The 20807-nt window shown below is 46.2% G+C and overlaps 1 protein-coding gene across 3 annotated transcripts in view; it reads right to left on the reverse strand.

The window, feature by feature from the left end:
* The window catches only part of LOC120541150 (ral guanine nucleotide dissociation stimulator-like 1), a 43520-nt gene extending 27362 nt beyond the window's left edge, over positions 1 to 16158 (reverse strand). The window contains exons 1-3 of one of the 3 annotated variants that reach the window (XM_039772504.1): positions 15911 to 16158; positions 4163 to 4446; positions 112 to 180 (exon numbers count right to left, since the gene is read on the reverse strand). In XM_039772504.1, coding sequence (XP_039628438.1) covers positions 112 to 180; positions 4163 to 4446; positions 15911 to 16033 — 476 coding nt within the window. In that variant the 5' untranslated portion in view covers positions 16034 to 16158. Of the gene's footprint in view, positions 1 to 111; positions 181 to 4162; positions 4447 to 7856; positions 7947 to 8045; positions 8352 to 15910 lie in introns of those variants that run through there. The other 2 variants (XM_039772505.1, XM_039772506.1) reach the window with 2 other exon arrangements.
* Positions 16159 to 20807: the final 4649 nt, after the last annotated feature.

Here is a 20807-nt window from a genome sequence, read left to right on the forward strand (position 1 = left end):
GAAGGCATAAAGAAGAGGAGCACATGTGAGACTCAGGAAGGCGGCAGCCATAAAGACTGTGATGAGCTTTCAAGACCACTCGGAGGGGGGCACCGCCGTCCATTCACCCACCTGTCCGATTCTCCCGAGTCTGTCCAATGGCCGTTTTCTTCTTCATTGTTCACGCCAACCCTGGGGTCCCTGCAGAAGAACAGAGGAAAGAGATCTGCTTAATGTCCCTTCAAGCTGCCCGAGAGGGTCGGGCAAAAGAAAAAGAAATGCCAGCCTACTGAGAATTGTCCCAGTGCAGTGGACTCGATGTCCCCCCTTGGCCCGTCTTACCACCTTACACAGCTCAGGATGTGGAGGAAGAGTTGAAGAGCTCAGGGGCGTTTGGGAGGACATGGGTGGGCCGTGGTGCGGTTTAATAGGCATCACGGTTCAAACTCCAAGCCCCAGACTGAGTAAGAAAAACCCGTAAACAAGGCTGCCAAGCAGAATCCCCGGACGTGAAGAAGACTCAGAAATGGAGAAGGACGCCAAGAAAGAAGAGGCAAAGCCAAACAAAGACATGACGGACCCTCTAAAGCCCGATTAACAAAACGTATTTACTGATCGTGTGAGAAGGGCATTGGTGGCGTGACGCCCAACACCTTTACACAGGGTGCTGTTCGGATTATAAGAACTGTCAATCTGGGGGTCAGAATGTGGTCACCATCACTGCTGGGTCCCATTAGAGGAGACCAGTATGGTTCGGCCATCCCATTGCCTTTTGATCTTTTTGAATGTTGCGTTTTTCCTTCTCCATTCCTTTATCTTTTTCGAGATTCCTCTTTTTGCCCTTTTTCACACAAGTCAGGGGGTTAACGGTTATCCCCTCCCTTTAGAGCATTTTCATTATTTTTTGCAGGGCCCCGCTAATATTTTTTTTTTTTTTTTTTTGAAGCCAAATTCCCATTTGGTCAACTGCAGGTTGAAGCCAGCCTGTAGGAGAAGAACCTCGGGCTGCTTTGTGGTTCGATTTCTAAGGCCCGACTCCTTCCTCCATTTTCCGTGCTGCTGAATTCAAAACAACAACCGAAGGGGGTGCCCACAGTAAGTACCCGGCGGGCACCTCGACGCCCCACTGCTGCGACTGCAATGGAAGGAAAGGAAACCATCGAATGATTTATGTAAGAATGAGGAGGGGGAAAGAACAGAAGAAATAGGCAAGCAGAGAGTCGCAGACGCGTAACAAACAAAGCCGAGGGACAGGAGTCATTCGGAGTAGCGAGAGGGTCAGAAGTGAACACGCGAATCATAAAGAGGAGCAAAATGAATTCGTAACGAGAAAAATCGACAACCGAAACAACCGCACGCCAAGAGGAAATCCACAACTTCGGACGCTCAGGGAGAGTGTGGTGCCGACCCTTATAACGTCACGGAATGAAAGCGGAGACCAGAAGAAGAAACGCAGGTCGGTACAGAAGCTGAAACCGTTAAACTGAAAAGGAATCCGCGGCAAAAACACGAAAGCCTAACCACGCAAAGCCATAGCCAGGAACAAACTGTAAACGCGATCACAAAATTAACACTCTGAGGCGTTTGTCCCAATCTCCAATTACCCAGAATGCCCGGCGTCAAACCTTTTATACCGGTACATCGGTGCCACGTAAAAATTGTCTTCCGCCATTTTGTGCACTCTGCTTGACCGGGTTTCCAAGCTGTTGCTAGGCAAGGGCAACAGGAAGCATATGACCCATGATATCATTAGGGGTGTAAAGGCCAGCGTCAGGCACTTCCTGGTTGTCCAAGTTTGTGGATAATTCAAAGGAAAAAAAAAAACTCAAGCACCTCCGGATTTGTTTTTCCCGGATATTCTGGCTTCAAATTCTCCTCCGTTTTGACGCAGGTTACTTCCAAGCTTTGCCGATTTCTGACCCTTCGATTCTGGTGTAACGTCTTTGGTGTCTTTCAGAGATTCACTCGACTCTCTGGTGCCCACCTTGGCAGGTTTCTGCCTTTTGTATCCCACGCTGAATTCGACTGCGGTCAGTGACAGGCCCCACCGATGTCGTCTGTGATCTTCACGTGCTAATCTCCTTGGCTGTGCCTGTTGCTCCTCTCATCTGCCCACGCTATGCCCTTCTTATGATGTGCCACCCCTGGTCCCCCCCAAGATCTACTCACAATTATGGACAGAACCGTCTCGAAGATCCTGCCATGTTTGTCACGGTCTAGTCATGTCGATATCCCACTATCCACATTCTCCCCGAGATCTGGAAATGTTTCATTCCATCATCGATCCAAGTGACCCTCGTGTTACACAATCACTCATACGATGCACCCTTTGGTTTTTCACAATCTTATTTTGATGATCTCACATAACATCCGCATGGATTTCCCCACATTGTTCCACCAAACAGGCCCCGTTCTTCTCATGTGTCAGCACCAGGGGTGCACAGCTCCCCAAACCCCTGACACAACAGACCACAGGACCCAAATTCAGCCCAACGCACGGCTACTCAGCTGTGGGAAACGCTTCCGTCTGGTTTCCCACCCATGCAGCACAGCACCATAAGCACACTGACTGCAAAGACTCTTCTGTGTCTTGTCCACCTGCACTCCTCCTCCTGTAAGCTTTGTCACATACGCGGCCCCCTTTCACAGAGCAGCCAGAAGCGCTCCCGGTGTTCCACAATCTCCTTCTGGGGGTGGCAGTAGCCCTTCAGAGGGGTTGGGGGGCTCATCTGTGCTTCATGCGCCCCCTACAGGTGGGCACGGGCCCCAGCAGGGCTGAGCTTCCATGGTCTACCAGGGAGGCTGCCCTCTATCATCCCAGGGGAGGTACTGCCTTGTGCCAGCTCTTTCCCTTATGAGGGTATCCCTGCTGTGTAAGAGTCCTGGCTGCCCGTTGTACATGTTACAGTAACAAACTTCCTATAATTTACCCGAATTACTCAGCTACAACCCAAAACCCCATTTCCCATGCAATCCCCTTGTTCTCCTGATTGGCCCACGTGGTTCATATGATCTACCTGTGGTCTTCTAATGATCAGCGGCTTTTGTAAACCTATTCATATTTATCTCAAGATCTGGCCAATGTAATAAACGGCATGGGGTGAGCAGGAGACCAAGTAGAGCCAAAGCCGTAACCAGGGGTCAAAAGAATCAAATGAACAAAGCAGAAGATGTGAAACAATAATTGTATTATGACTGGGGGTCCCAAAGCAAATAAGCTGTTCCACTAGAGGGGGAAATCCCATCAAAAACCCTGGTTAATTACACAAAGCACCACATAGAATCTTTATAAGATGAAAGATTTGTCATCACCAAAGTGCTCCGTAAGTACATGAAGTGGCAAAAAGGAGTTGCCAGCAAAGGGTCCCAACACACAATCTAATGACAAACTCCAAAAAAAAACACAAAATGAATTAAAACGGCAAAAGCACAACTAACACTCACCAAAAGCCCCCAAGTGCATTGGGAATGAACCGCCAGCAACTGTGGCAGACCCTCCCGATTTATAGGGTGGAGGACGGGACTTGGTGGTGATTGGCAGGTGGTCCCACCTCTTGGGTCACCACCCACAAAACACATTAAAAATGGCAAGCAAAGAAAAGAACACTGAGGGTAAATAAAAGTAACATTAATATACGGCAATGACGTAAAACGAGACAGTGAACCACAGCCGAGGGAGGAATCCTGGGTGCAAGCAAGAAACGGAGCGGGAGGCTCAGAAACCAAAAAGTCGCGGCACCAGAGTCAAGACGCCAGAGAGAAAGGGCAGCAAAATCACCGCTGGGGAGTCCGTTAACAAACCAGAATAACTGCAGGCTGCGACTTGTCCAAGATTGTGGATTCAGCCTACAACTGGGAGGAGCACAGCGCTGACCTTTGCACTTGTGACCTGGTGATGTCACATGCCACCCACTTCACAGCATAGCAGCCGTCCACAAAAAGCCTCAACACGGCGGTGCTGGTGCCCGTAACAAAATAAAAATACAACTGTGGCAAGAAATTTAAAAAAAAAAAAAAAACCCTAAGTGACGTCCGAATTATTTTTAGAGTCCCAGAAGCCATTTAGAACAGTTAAGAAGAAGCAACTCAGGGAAGCCAGACCACCGTCACTCCTCATGCATCATTACTGCTAAGCAGCCACACTTTCCCCTCGACCCGAGACCCCCTGAAAACAGCAAGTCACCTGTCCAGCAGCAGTTCCAGAACAGTCTTGGTTTCCGTGAAGGCCCGGTACATCGAGAGGAAAACATGAGTAAATGTGGGGTCCGCATTGGGCTCTAGAAGGTGGGCCACCAATTTGTCCAGCGTGCCAGCCTTTAAGGTCCTTTCCTTAGTGGTCCTGTACTGGACAAAGCCACAGTCACAGGACAAGTCGGCGGTCTGGGAGGGCTTGACGGGTACTCGTCTAAGGGTGATGCTGTAGACGGCGTCATTCTCTACCTCCTCGCCCCACTCCTGAACGGGATTCTGGAAAAAACAAGAAGAGGAAGAAGAGGAGTCACTGGATTAGACAAACGGTTAAAGCATCTCAGGGGACTCCGTATTCTTCCTTATTAAAAGTGATTGCTGAAACAGATTTTCCCATACGGTGTCACAAAATCACCCATAAAAGTGACCCGACGTGACGTCCTTTACATCTGCCCGTCATATAGTGCCTTTCACTTCCATAATCATATGCCACCAAATAGTCATACCTATGTATCTATAAATGATATAGTGCCTTTCATATATAACACCTTTTACAAACATCCATGGATTATATAGCGCCTTTCCTACACAGTAAACCTGACAGAGTTAAATTGACACTTAGTGTTTAAAGGGGGTCTCCCTCTCCATGTGTACACCAGTCTGGTGATCTATCTATCATATAGTGCCTTTCATTTCTATTATAGAGTGCCATTCACGTCTGCCTGTCTATCATATAGCGCCTTTCTTGTCCGTCTGTCTGTCTGTCTAAACACTGGTGTGGCTGACGGCAGCTCAGCGGTTTACCTCACAGCTACAGTGCAGGCGCTGGCCCTGCTGCTCCGTAAGACTCCTGGGTGGAGGCCTGCGTCCTTCAGAGGACACGCGGCGCTTCATGTGCTGTTTTGAACACAAGCAAACCCCCACCGGTGGGCACGCCGGCGCTCGGCCTCGCTGTTTACACAAACTGCAAGTCAAAATACGAGATTTTCATTCCAGAGCTCGGCCTGCCTGACAAAAACCAAGAAAACACAACGCCTCAGGGAAATGGAGCCCTGGCTGAGGATATGGAGAAAGGGGGCAACAGATTGGGGGATTTGAGTGTTCAGTCCAAGACTGACCAGTCGACCTGCCAGACGGTCCTTCTGGGCTGTGAACCATCAGTGTGGAGGATGAGCAGAATCAGGAGATGGCAGCCACCATGAGGGTGACCACTTCAAACTGAGACCACCTTACAGTGAAAGGGATGGGGGGGGGCACAACATCAGTAGACATGCAGGAGAATGGAGACAATGGGATCACAGCTTCCAAAGTAGAGAAAATGAAGTTGAAGAGACAGGTGATCTGACAAGAAACAGGAGGCACTGCATTGGCCTGGAAACTCCATCCAGATTGACAACCGTGAAAGGCGCAGTACAACAGACAGACAGACAGACAAGGCACTATATAATATATAATAGACAAATTAAAGGTGCAGTACAACAGACAGACAGACAGAGATGAAAGGCACTATATAATAGAGAGATAGACGTGAAGGTATTATATAATAGACAGACAGACAGATATGAAAGGCGCTATGTAATAGACAGACAGACTGACCATTCTTCAGGCTTATAAAATGTCACAGCCTGAGCCTCAGCCAAATCCTCCATGTAGCACTGACGAGAGTCCTGTAGTCGTCTCTAAGAAGCTCAGACAGACGTCCTCAGTGGCACATTAGATAGACTGGTAGATTGAAAGTAAAGGCACTATATCTACTCGTCTGTCCATCTAGTTTTTTTGTAGGATTCATGAAAGTGTCTGCTCCCCACACCCTCACCATGTGTCCAGGGTGTTTATATCCTGAGCTCTGCTAATTAATCCAAAGTAACCGAGATACTTCAAGCCTGGGCTGATCTGTTGAAGTGGTGGGTACATCTTTGTCACTTCACCTACCGCACTGCCATCGAGGTTTCTTAGGCACACAAACGATGGTTTAAACGAAGTCCTGACACCTGCAAGTCTGCCAAGTTCCACAAGTTAGTAAAAACAGAAACCCGACAACATAAGTGAGACTCTCAAATCTGAGGGTCACTGAGCCATCCCCAGCAGTGACTGACCAGTCCTACTCCTGATGCCAGCCCACCACAACATGGCAAGGAAATGGAACTCCCTGCACCTGCAAGTTTCCATTTATCTAAAGACACGCCTGTCCCCCCTCAGACGTTCACGCTTTTAAATGAATTTTAACCCCCCATCGCTCCAAAAGGCTCACAGGGGAGCTCTAAGGTGGGCTCAGCAGCAACAAGAACCTACCACACCAAAGGCCTGACTGTGGGGGGGACTCGCATTTGGAGAAGTCTGCTGGCTAACTTGGGACAGACGCACGCTCGAGACCTCAAGGGAATTGTGGAAGCATCCAGAGAAAACAAAAAAAAGAAAAAATATTTAAGGAAAACAGAAAGAGGACATGCAGAGTCCAAACCGAGAGTAGGCAGGGGCTGTGCCTTGGAGCAAACAGTGAGTAGAAAAGGCGCTATATAACAGATAGATACATGGAAATGAAAGGCTAGATAGACAGACAGACTGATACAAAGATATTTTAGCATAGTTGGCCGGATTAGATATACAATAGAAAGAGCAGCTGTGAAATACACTATGTAACTGAGAGACAGATCAATAGCCAGAAATGAAAGGCACTATATAATAGATGAGAAATATGCCATATCATAGAAACAGACGTGAAATGCACTATGAGATAGATAAATAAGAAAGGTGCTGTATAATAGATGTGAAAGGCGCTATAGAATATATAGGTATAAAGGACGAACATTAAAGGCAAGACAGATTTTGAAGGTGCTGCATAAATTGGTGTCATAATTCGACGCTTATGAAAGCCTTTCATCCATCTCTTCGTTTACTAACCCATTTTAGAGTCGCTGAAGATATGAATGATAAAAGCAATCGCCGCCCTGCAACAGATTGAAAATAAAACGACTTTGCGATGATTAAATAAACTTCTTGTCCATGTACTGTAGAACCTTCAAAAACATCCCACGGCGTTATCTGTATGTCTAGACGGAGCACAAAACAGACACAACTCCGCCGTCATTGTCACAGGGGGCTCATTTTCTGCACACATCGGTCAGAGTTCCTGCCTTTCTCAGGCCCGCTTCATCCAAAGATTCGGGGTCTTGGGACCCCACAGTAAGCATCGGACACAAGGCAGGTGCCAACTCTGGACGGAGCGCCAGCCCATCACAGGTCCTACACACACTTAATCCCCCCTGGAGTTTAGAATCGCTAATAAAAGTAATATACTGTAAACCATCGAGGCTGACATGGGGAGCAGACCCCTGGTCGCTCGCGCACACTTTTTTTTTCTTTTGGCATTTTTCCTGATTGTTCGTCCTCTTTGTTTTCCTCGTTGTGTCCTTTTTTTTTTTTAATTCGTGGATGTTTTCATATCCCCGCCGTCCTCTCCAGTCCGCGCGGTCTTATCGCAGCTCCTTCATCCTCCGCGCTTCCCTTTGGAGACGTAAACAGCGCTCGGCGGCGGCGGCGGCGGCTCTCGTAGGTCAACACGGACTTTTTGTCTTAGCTGCCGTAAGCCTCTGTAATTAAATGAAGGGCTTAAAAGTTTTAAAGAGAGTCCGATAAAAAGAGAGAACGCGAAAATGCTGTGCAAACATTGTAGTGTGGGAAACGGTTACCAGTCTACGAGCCAAAGCAAAACCTTCTTTGCCATTCATTGAATTTAGCGGCTAACTTCGTGCTCTCCTTATTAACACATTCAGAGGCTGATTGGACTGTTTTCCTAATTGACGCCGACAGCCCAGCGCGCTCAGCCCCCTAAATGGGTCCGCACACACCCCCCTCCATAATATGCTGCACCACCTCACCATTGTGATTTCTTTGCCCATCCTCGTTGGTTTGGACTGGCCGTGTCCGGACGGCGCGTTCATTCCTCACAATGCCAGGCACATCGCTCACTGGAGCTCCTCGTGTCCGCCGCTCATTGATCCCGAAAGTCTCATGAAGAGACCGGGAGATCAGGAGGTGGTCGTTAAGTGACAGCTCCCGGTCGTCACAATCCCACAGTCCGGTTTAATCCAGAATGCACGCCGCAGCCCCTTCAGGAAGTCCCTGTCAATGTCCAGTTACAGGGGGTCCTCCTGACACGTCAATCGCGCGCTCTCCCCTCTCCTGCTGTTAAATTATGAGCGCCGCGGCGACGGGGCTGGAGGGTTCACCTGCCCGCATGCATATTCATGAAGGGGCGAGCGCGTGAAAAGGGCGTGGCCTGCGCGAACGGACTCGTCCCTTGACGTCACGAGGAGTCACTCACATGCGAGCAGCACACCGATCGAAAAAACAACCAAGGAGTTGACGTTCTGGAGCTCAGAAGAGAGTGGAGTGAATTCAACTTGCTCTGTGTGGAGCTTGCATGTTCTCCTGATGCTGGTACTTAAAGTCATGGGACGCTTTAGCCTGGCCAAGCTCCATATGCCAAGATCTTCAGAAATAGATTAAAAAAATGAAATCAGAAAATGGATGGTAGAGATAAAGAAGTGAAGGAAGGACCGAAGATGAAGACATGTGGACAACAAGCGTCTTTGACGTTATTGGGGTCTGCATTTCCGACGACTTTGTGCAAAGGCTCTAAAAAGGCATCGACTACTGCTGTTAGGACCTTCTCAGTCTGCTGTATGTCCCATGAGAAAGGGTCCTCACCTGGGAAGGTCTCTGGCCCCCCTGCCATAATGGATATTCAGTTGGGCAGATGATTAAAAGCGACGTATGATAAGGGGCCACCAACACTGGCAGCGCCAGACTCGGGGGCAGCTTTTAGATGGAGAAAGTGTGACCACCCAAGATGACTCGTTGGAATATTTCTTGTATCTGACATCGGATGTTTTATTAAAATGCCCAATGCTGGCACCAGTTGGAGCGATGCATGCAACTAAGAGGTGCCCGGTAACTGGTGACATCAATCCATCCATTTTCTGAACCCACCTATGCAGGACAGGCTAATGGCAATGCTGGAGCAGGCATTGGGGGCAAAGCAGGAATGTCACCTGGACAGGACACCAGCACCTCGCAGGGTGAACACACACATCAACAACAACAACATTTATTTCTAGAGCACATTTTCATACAACCAGTAGCTCAAAGTGCTTTACATAATAAAGAATAGAAAAATAAAAGACACAATAAGAAAATAAAATAAATCAACATTAATTAACATCGAATAAGAGGGGGACAGAAAAAACAAAAAAAAAAAAACTCCAGACGGCTGGAGAAAAAATAAAATCTGTAGGGGGTCCGAGGTCATGAGACCACCTGACCAGTCCCCTCTGGACAATGTCGGGGGGCAACTTAGTACCACCAGTCAAATGAACCTGCCTGTCCTGGCACCATGGAAGGAAATGGACACAAGCAGGGCCGGGTTAAGGTGGCTGCTATTGATGCTGCAGCATTAGGCCCAGATGAAATCAGACGAGAATTTTCCAGAAGCTGAACAGTTTTCTTTTGCTATATTAGCCTCAAAATAATTCTTAGAATGAAATTTGGAGTCCGACTTTCCTAGACACAGCGTTATTTATTGTACAGTTACTATTGTTCTTTGCACTGTGACGTAACTATAACGTCGTTGTGTTTATTGTTAACCGAAGATTTCAAGTTAATGCTATCAATTTTACGTTAAACAGTTTACTTAGTAATTTAGCTGCATTTTTTGCCATATCTTGGGGATTCTTGCCACTTTATTATTGTTCGGTTAGTGCCACGTAGTCAATTTTTCACCTTGAAAGTTAGTTGTACAGTAAAAATCGATGGCTATTTAAATGGTTATCCATCCATCCATCCATCCATCCATCCATTATCTAACCCGCTATATCCTAACTACAGGGTCACAGGGGTCTGCTGGAGCCAATCCCAGCCAACACAGGGCACAAGGCAGGAAACAAACCCTGGGCAGGGCACCATCCCACCGCAGGGCACACACACCCACTAGGGACAATTCAGGATCGCCAATGCGACTGTGGGAGGAAAACCACGGAGACACGGGGAGGACATGCAAACTCCACGCAGGGAGGGAGGACCTGGGAAGCAAACCCGGGTCTCCTAACTGTGAGGCAGCAGCACTACCCACTGCGCCACCGTGCCACCCCAAATGGTTATCTGTAAAAGTAAAACTAAAAGCCGGCCTGCGGGCCTGGCATGGATGTTTAAAATTTTTAAAATCCCGACAGGATTCTGATCTATTTTGAAATTTAAATCGTGGACAAGTTGTTACCCTCAAGAGCCTGAATGGAGTCACTTTGACCCAATGTCTCTGCAAATTCATTTTTTCTTACTCTGTTTCATAAGAGAATTGCAACATTTTGTGTATTTCCTTGTTAGGTTTTCTGCATTAAGTGCACTTTTCAGACAATTGCTATTGAGTGTTGATGTTACATAGTTTGGTGTTAATCTCGAGTTGTTACGACACTACGTCCTTATTATTATTCATGTTCAATAAAGGCTGGCTGGTTGCGTCACAAGCAATTAAGGCTCCTTGGTCAGTCTGAGTGCGCATGTACGGTGAGAGATGAATGCGCCAATGCCGAGGAAAAAATAGGCCTGTTTTGTGCTGCAGCATCAGGCCCAATTTCATCTTAATCCGGCCCTGGGCACAAGGAGAACATGCAAACTCCCAAACCCACAACGTGAATGCCAGTCTTCTAGTTGTGAGGCCCACAGATGGCGGGTCAGAACAACATGAATCTATGGACCCTACCTGCCTTGTGGCACACTTTCAATGCCAAGCAATTGTCACCTGAATGCCACGGACTATCTGAGTGCAGCCCTTCATGGGCACAACTGACCCCACCTTTAATGGCTCCTTCTAGCAATGATAATGCGCCACGTGTTGGTGGACCAAAGGGGAAGGACCAGGGAGAGAGTACTTTCAAGACTGGCAGAGGGCAGCCCAGGGCAGCCCCCCCACCCTTGGCTTCCAATGAGACCACGGGTTATAAGCATTGAAACTCAAACCTGCTGGGCCCCGTGGCCACCACCAGGGGGCACCTGGACACTTGCAGGGCCCTTTATGGCAGCACTTATGCCACACTCGGAAGTGCTGCCAGAAAAAGAAGCTTGTTGGGCACCTGGACTCCTTCTGGGTGCCCTATAAAAATGGGGGGGGTAGTCGGCACCACTCAATGGCCCGAGTTGGGAGGAAGAGGACGAAGCTCGTGAGGAAGAGTGGAGGTGAAAGGACTGGCAGAGAGAAGGGGCTGTGAATTGTCTGCGTATTGTGCAGTGGGGCCACCTGTAAATAAACTGTGTGGCAAATAGTGCCCTGCCCGTCTGTGTCGTGGTGAGGGTGGCTGCAAAGTGGCTTCTTGAATGTCACCTCGAGCTCAGCGGTCTTCGGTGGCCTTCCCAGTCACCAGACTTGAGCCCACTAGGACACCCTTGGGAGATTCTCAGCATGAATCTGCAGCTGGCAAACCGGCACAAAGTGTGTGATGCCAACGTGCCAGCGTGGACCAGAGCTGCATGGGAAAGGCGTGATATAAATAAAACACATTATTATTATTATGTTGATTATTAATTTCAAAGGAATCGACGCCATGAAGAACGGGGTCTGTTTGGCGGAGGTCCTGCCCAGTGCTGGTATGGTGGTCCCATGAAGCGTTTGCTCAGAGAGCGTAGGTCCGCCATTTCTACCTGTGACCAAGCAAATGAAGACTTTCCTTCAGCAGTTCTCATCAACCAAGGATTTCTTGCTGGGTTTCCCATTTTTAAAACAATTCCGACTTTCAGTTTTCCGGCTGCAGATTCATCGTGACGCTCAGCCTTTCCTCGAGATGACAGACGTTCTCTCCCGGCTCATCACAAGCCCCTCTCTGATGGCCCACAAGTGCTCTCAAATGGGGTCACCGGAGGGATCCTGCGTGCCACCTGCCAAGTGCAGCTACTTCTGTGGCTGCTGCCAATTAGAGCGTGATCTGTGGCGTGGTGGGCTGAGAGAGGGGGCACAAACAATTCATTAGCGCTAATGAACGGCCGCGGCGCCTCTGCCCGTCCTGCACGGACAGCCATTCAGATTTCAGTTCTCACCACAATGACTGCTGACTCAGACACAAGTGGGCCTTCCAGAAACTTCTGTTATGACTCTCATTAAAAACAAAAAAAAAAGAAAAATCCAGCAGCCGATGATCAAAACCTGCTGTGCCAAAAAAAAAAATGAAATGCGGCACAACGTTTTATTCAAGGAAAGGCAGGTTGGCACTCTAGGGGTCTGCATGTCTGACCACTTTGTGCAAAGGCATCGTCTACTGCTATTAGGACCTTCTCAGTCTGCTGTATGTCCCACTAGGCCCCCACTGGAGGTGAAAGGGTCCTAACCTGGGAAGGTCTCTGCCCCCACTGCCATAACGGACATTCAGATGGGCAGATGATGAAAAGCGACCTATGATAAGGGGCACCAACACTGGCAGTGCCAGATTCAGGGGCAGCTTTTAGCTGGAAACCACCCAAGATGACGCCCTTGAATATTTCTTGTATCTGACATCAGATGTTTTATTAAAATGCCCGATGTTGGCACCAGTTACAGCGACGCATGCAACTAAGAGGTGCCCAGTAATTGGTGACATCAATTCATCCATTTTCTGAACCCACCTACTCAGGACAGACTTATGGCAATGCCAGAGAAGGCATTGGGGGCAAGACAGGAACGCCACCTGGACAGGACGCCAGCACATCGCAGGGTGAACACACACACACATCGGGGGGCAAGTTAGTACCACCAGTCAACCGAACCTGCCTGTCCTGGGACCATGGAAGGAAATGCACATGGACACAAGGAGACCATGCAAACTCCCGAATCCACAACATGAATGCCAGTCTTCTAGTTGTGAGGCCCACAGATGGCGGGGTCAGAACAACGTGAATCTATGGACCCTACCTGCCTTGTGTCACCAGTCGGGGTTATCTTGGCACACTTTGAATGCCAACCAAGTAATCGTCACCTGAATGTTACAAACTATCTGAGTGCAGCCCTCCACGGCCACAACTGACCGCTCCTTTAATGGCTCCTTCCAGCATGACGAGAACCTACAACATGAATTCCAGTCTTCTTGTTGTGAGGCAGCGTGCCATCGTGCCCCCCTAAAAACATCTGAACTTCAGATATGAACTTGAACTTGTAAAACCGAATGGTCTTTCATTTTAAGTTTCCTTATCTCCACTCCAAGACACACAAAAATAATAAAATAATAAATGGATATTCTGTGGATATTGTGTCTTACTGCCCCCTGGTGGTGAACTTGATGATAATCACTGCTGTCTCATTTCTTTGGTTTGAACGTAAACCTGAACATGAAGAAATATTTAGAACAGAGTTAATTAACTAACTAACTAACTACCTAACTAACTAACTAACTACCTAAATAAATAAATATACAAAAATTGTGTTATGAAATGTTGACAGTAAATACATAATAATAAAAGATGCGACCATTAATAATTGAATATGTTTTAAAATACAAATGTAATTATTTCTTCACGTATTTCATTCCAGACACGCACGGCAACATGCAATACACCCTGAAATTCAGCCTGTCACTGTCACCCGCCAAAGCGGAGAGGGCGGGCCCTAGCGATTACTGTCTTTTGATTGGTGAATCGTCGGCGGGGCGTGCCTACATTTTCGGCCCCATTAACCGCAGGCGCTTCAGACGCAGACTCGGCGAAAATTCGGAGCTTCTTGAATTAAAGTAGAGACTTCGTGCCTCCATTCCCGGACACTTTTTGCTATTTTTTTTTTTTTTGTTTATTGTTGAATCGTCAGTGAGGCGCGTGGCAAAAGCTCTGTGCAAGAAAGTGCAAGAAAAAAGCTGTTCAGAATGTACATTTTCATTAAAAGTTCATCTTATTTTTCATGGTGCCAGCGAATGGAGACGCGTGGACTGCTGGTCAGACATGTAATTTGGAATTTCAGTGGGCTCTGTGCTCTTAACATTACAACGAGTTTAAATCCTAAACAACACGAGCGCCTAATAAGACATCACCTCCTCAGAATGAGCAAATGAAACACTAAATAAAATTCATATGTGCGTCTGTAAAGAATTAGACTGTAGTACTCAATGAAAAGCGCTATAAATGGAAAGGTGCTATAAAAAATAGTTTTTCCTAAGGATGATCATCCGTGATTAAGGCAATGAGCTATTAAGAACAGAGAGAAGGTGCTATATAAATAAAGTATCTGTTATATAGTGCCTTTCATATATATATATATATATATATATATATATATATACCCGCGCACGTATTCCTATTCAGGACCGTGGTTGGCTGGAGCCTATCCCAGCAGCACAGGGCACAAGGCAGGAAGAAACCCTCGACATGACACCAGTCCCTTGAAAAGCCTCATTTGTCTATTATATAGTGCCTTTTACATCTGTCGTATCTATTTATCTATTATATAGTGAATTTCATATCTATTTCTTATAAAGAGTCTTTCTTGTACATACCGTACTTATTATATAGTGCCTTTCACAGCTCTGTCTATTATATATTACCTTTAGAATGGGGGCATCACTTATGAAAGTTAAGGCACCAGCTTCAGAATCCCCACAATCATCCACACTATGGATAATGAAGGACATTTTGGTAACTCAAGGGGTGCATACTTTGGAAATTGCTTTATACATACACCAAGGTGCACCATTTATGAAACGCAAATGATGCGTGCTCCAGATACCTGAAACGATACCCCAAAATTCAGCATAGACACCGAGGGGCTCCATTTTGACCACTCAAGGGGCACATGCACCAGACACCGAGGGCAACCTAACCCAGTCTGGGGCTCCATATGGGCTTCAATCAGCACTGGTACTGTTCACATCAATTTATGCAGTGCCAGTATCAAGATGCGCCATTATGAAACTGGATTACAGAGAAGACAACATGGAACTGTAAGCTGAGCGAGACGGACACGTGAAACCTGCAAACCAAAACTACAATGAACGAACAATCCGAAGAAGAGCCCGGGTGATGCCTGACAGCAGTAAGAGTCACGTCAGGCGCATCTTGCAGCCCAGTAAAGCACACTAACAATCCATTAAGGACAAGAAATGGGGACTGTGACCCAGTGCAGGATGTGGCACCGCAATGCGCTGTCGAGTCGTACAGAAGATGGCCGTCATCTGACACGTCCGTCCGCAGAAACATCAGGCAAAGGTGTTTCACCAGTCAGGAGCTCGAGTCTAAGGGAAGGCTAAGTGACAGACCTCGGGGTCACACGAGTGGCAAATGACGTCGGCCGAAGGAAACAGCAAACTGAACTCAAGAAGCTCAGATTTCACCATCAGGAGTTCTCAAGTGAAGATTTACGTGCGCTCCGCCGACGATTCCACAATTTCAATCAGTCGATCGATTATATAGTGCCTTTCATATCCATCTATCTATCTATCTATCTATCTATTATATAGCGCATTTCCTATCTATCTATCTATCTATCTATCTATCTATCTATCTATCTATCTATCTATCTATCTATCTATCTATCTATCTATCTATCTGCCCATTCACTGCATTTCAGCACTGACCAAAAGGCAATGAACGACCATGAATGAGCTCAACGTCCATTCAGCTTCATATGCACAAGGGGTCTCCTCTGGGCCGAACTAAAACGCTACATCGGTGGTCGATAAGGTCCATGACCTAAGCGATCGTCGGTCCTGCCTGTACCACCGTCAGAGCGACCTTTGCTTACCTGATGCTCCTCTTCGGCTCTTCGATACCTGAAGCTCCTCAAGAAGACCCTCGACTCCAAGTTCAGCTCCAGACTCAGACTTCGGCGTACATCGCGTACCAACGACCGGTTCCCCTCGAACATGTCGGCCCACTGGACCCCCTGAGCCCCCACAGTTGCGTTTTTTTTTTTTCACGCGGTTAAAACCCGCATCATCTGGCCAGTGAACTCCGTCGGTCCTGTGACTGACCAAAGCGCAACTTCACTTTGTAATAAACTGTAAATGAATGACTCAGAAGATCTTTACAAATACGAGGGGCGTGACTTCATTGTACTTGTCCCAGTTTAGGTGGGAGATCGACACCAACAACCCCCCCTCCCCTTCCCCCTCCCCAACAGAAAAAATGGAAGGGTTGGCACGAGTAACAGGAGCGACTGTCGCACTGCTAGGGACCTGCGTTTGTGTGGAGAAGAAGAATGAAGTAAAGTGTTAGAAATCGAGAAGGACGAGCACGGAAAAAAATCTCAAGGAGCTCCTGTAGTGCTAAAGTAGCTCTTAAGAGAGGGAGTAGCGTTTTAAAAAAAATCGGTGGTCGTGTCGTGTCCCCTCTCTAAATGAGTGAAAAAAACAGAGAAAAAGACGCCTGTAAGTGGGCGTGTCCTCTTTAGTTTATTGCAGATTTGCTGATTGGAGATAAAGAGGAAAGGCGCTATAAGATAGATAGATAGATAGATAGATAGATAGATAGATAGATAGATAGATAGAAGTGAAAGGCACTATATAATAGATAGATAGATAGATAGATAGATAGATAGATAGATAGATAGATAGATGTGAAAGGCACTATATAATAGATAGATAGATAGATAGATAGATAGATAGATAGATAGATAGATAGATAGATAGATAGATCAATATGAAAGGCACTATAAGATAGATGGGCACAATGGGCACTGGCAAACAGGGGCTCCAGTGCACTTCTTTACCCCTATGACGCTGTTAAGACGGCCCTGGTAAAGCGAGACTCCTTTTAAAATCAGGAACCCACTGGGGTTTCACAAGCCTGTCATTGTCTATTTATGGAGCCGATTGTGGATGTAAATAAACAAACAATCCTTTCTAGAACCTTCCTGTGGACATTTTTTTTCTGGAAACCATAAACGGTTCCCCTCTGAAGGACCACTTTGGCCCCCTCATTTTTTACTTGCATGCTGTACACTCTTGCCGGCTTTTCCTTCTTTTTTGTTAGTGCCGTTGTTAGTCATTACCTGCTTGTACTTCGTCTCTTTACGTCTGTGTTATGCGGCTGTGCCTGTGACGGGTGAAGTTATTTAGTTACCGACGAAAAAAAAAAAAACTAAGAGTCAAGACGGAAGTAAAGAATTGAGGGGTAATTATTGACTGTGACCACAAGTTTAAATCAAATATTAATCAGATTACTAGGACAGCATTTTTTTCACTTAAGAAATATAACAAAAGTCAGACCTCTTATAACTTTGCAAGATGCTGAGAAGTGAGTTCACGCTTTTGTTTTTAGCCGACTACATTACTGTAACGCGCTCCTCTCAGGACCACCCAAAACAGACATCAATTGATTACAACGAGTGCAGAATGGAGCGGCCAGAATCTTAACTAGGAAAAGAAAACCCGAGCACATCACACCAGCCAGAGCGTCACTGCACTGGTTACCAGTGCCATTTAGAATTGATATTTAAAATCCTGCTGATGGTTTCCAATGCCTTCAATAATCTCACACCGTCCTGCTGTCACCTTACACTCCAAATCGCAACCTCAGATCTTCAAATGAGGGTCTGCTTAGAATTACGAGAGCTAAACTTCAAAGAAGTGGTGAGGCGGGCAGCCATCTGCTGTGATGCACCTCGAGTCAGGAATACGAGTTTACTGATAGAAACTCACCAGGCTGATACGGTGGAGCACTTTAAACAAACTGCTAAAGTCCTATTAGTGTGACATGACTTCCATTTTAGTGTAACCCTGATGTTCATTTCTATCACATCTCCAAGATCCACACTAACCTTTACTTTCTCTGCTGTTCTTTTTCCGGTTTTCTGCAGTGGTGATCTGTGCCCCCCTACCAGCTGATCAGGGCACCGTGTATCCCCCTCCATTGATGGACTGAAGGCCAGAGGTCCACATGACCATCATCATCATCGTCTAATTCCTCTACGTGAAGCCTGAAAGCCATGAGGACTGATTGACATCATTGATGTTAGGAGGTCTGGGTGGTCTCGTGGCCCCCTGCAGATTTTTTTTTTTCTCCATCAAACTTTACTTTTATTCTATGCTAATGAGTTTTGCCTAATTTTATTTTTATATTTTGTCTTTTTTCTCTTTCTTCATCCTGTAAAGCACTTTGAGCTCATCATTTCTATGAAAACGTGCTCTAGAGATAAATATGATTGTTGTTGTTGATGGTGGCGTGTGAAAACGCTCAGCGTGTTTATTTAATAAATTGACTGCCCGACTGACTTCCTTTATATTAGCGAATGATTTCGTCTTTATGCGTTTATGGAAAACAGAAGAAAACAAAATCACAACTGACAATGTGAGCCCGCGGTGTCCGTTTTCAGGTCGCCCTTTTTTTGGACTTCAGTCTTCCTCTGCTATCATCTGTTATCGGGTACGTCATAAGCCTGGACAAACGTCCTCAGATGACACTGATCCTCTGTCATGTAGACTTTGTCCAGCTCATCCTTCATCATTTAGTATGGGATTGTGCTGAGATTCCATGGAATGTCTGTCCTGTAGACTTTCTGTGGCTCGTCTTTCATCGCCTATCATGGAGAGCTCATAAGGGCCCTCTACAGGTCCATACAACTTCTATCAGTTAAACCTTCTTCAGCTCATCCCTTCTCATCTGTTATGAGATTGTCACAAGAGTCCACAGAACCTCTTAACATAGAGACTTTCTCCAGCTCGTCCTTCATTATCTATTATAGGATTGCCATAAGGACCCACTAATGTCCTCAGATTTCATAGACGTTCCATCAAACAGACCTCCTCTAACTCATCCTCCATTATCTATTGTCGGCTTGTCATAAGGACACATCAGGCGTCCTCTGATTTTGTAGACCTTCTATCAAACAGACCCTCTGTAACTCATCACTCATCGTCTACTATGGGATTGTCCTAAGAGCCCAAAAAATGTCCTCATATTCCACAGAGCTTCCATTGTAAAGACATAGTCAAGCTTATTATGGGATTCTCAGAAGGGCCCACTACACACTCACCACATGTCCTCAAATGCCAGAGACTTTTAATCAAATAGACTTTCATCCCTCATCATCTACTGTACTATTGGGTACGTCATAGGCACTGGGCAAACGTCCTCAGATGTCACCGATTCTCTGTCATGTACACTTTCTCCAGTTCATCTTTCATCGTCTATTATGGGATTGTCCTGAGATTCCATGAAATGTCCGTGCTGTAAACTTTCTGCAGCTCATCTTTAATCACCTATCATGGAGAGCTCATAAGGGCCCTCTACAGGTCCATACAACTTCTATCAGTTAGGCCTTCTTCAGCTCATCCCTTCTCATCTATTATGGGATTGTCACAAGAGCTCAGCAAAAGTCATCAGAGTCCACAAAACCTCTTAACATAGAGACTTTCTCCAGCTTATCTTTCATCATCTATTATGGGATTATCAAAAGAGCCCACTACACGTGCTTGGGTTTCATACATTTCCTATCAAACAGGCCTTCTCCAGCTCATCCTTCATTATCTGTTATAAGCTGTGAGAAGGACCCACTACATGTCCTCAGATTGCATAGACGTTCCATCAAAGAGACCTCCTCTAACTCATCCTCCATTATCTATTGCAGGCTTGTCATAAGGACCCACCAGGTGTCCTCTGATTCTGTAGACCTTCTATCATACAGACCCTCTGTAACTCATCACTCATCGTCTAGTATGGGATTGTCCTTATAGCCCAGGAAAGGTCCTAATATTCCACAGAGCCTCTTATGTATAGACATACTCAAGTTCAGGGGTCACCAAGTCTGGTCCTGAAGGACCACCGTGGCTGCAGGTTCTCATTCTGACCCTTTTTTTGAACGAGTGCCCTGTTTGTGCTGCTAATTAACGTCTTGTGAATTCATTTTAATTGAATTGCTCTTTTTAAAGATTTGTTCCTCTGAGTTGCTTCATTTCTTTCCTTAAATGACACCCAAAGAGAAATGAAACGTGACGTGGGGGAGCTGACAGAAGACCAGCTAAGTCAGGGCCTCAAATTCCAACCACCTTCACTCCAACCAGCTGCTTAATTGGGCTCAGAGTCTCGTCGTTAATTAAACTCGTTCTTTAATTCCGTGGCTTGTCGCCGCTCTCATGTTGCATTAGCAGACATTTCTGTAATTGTTGATTCTCTCTTTTCTGTTAAGATGTTTTGTGGACCTGAACAGATCGACATTCCTGACACCTTCATCGTTCTTTATTTTCAGATATTGTGTGATGGACACCAGTTGTTTCGGCTCATTTTGTATCTCATTATTGTTTGGCTGCTAATTAAGGAAAGAGTGACAATTAAGGGGGTCTGAGTCTTCAAGAGCAAGTCAATGAAAATGAATTCACTTGCTTGATTTGTTTTCAATCCTATTTTTGTAAAAACTGTATGGAATGTTGTGCGATTACAATAAAATCAATAAAATAAAAAAAATGAAAATGAATTCAAAAGAAGTTAATTAGCAGCCAAAACAGGTCACTCATTAAGAAAAAGGTTAGAATGAAAACCTGCAGCGACGGTGGTCCTCCAGGCGACCCCCATGGCCTAAACTGAAGTGAGCGCCTCCTACTGGATTAGACTTTTACTTCGCCTTTCAGTGGGTCTGCTGCATGTGTGACTTAATAAGACCACAGAAACACTCAGAAGTGCGCGCGCGCGTGTGTGTGTGTATA

Source organism: Polypterus senegalus, chromosome 12 (genome assembly GCF_016835505.1).
Source record: "Polypterus senegalus isolate Bchr_013 chromosome 12, ASM1683550v1, whole genome shotgun sequence".
NCBI classification, from domain to species: Eukaryota; Metazoa; Chordata; class Cladistia; order Polypteriformes; family Polypteridae; genus Polypterus; species Polypterus senegalus.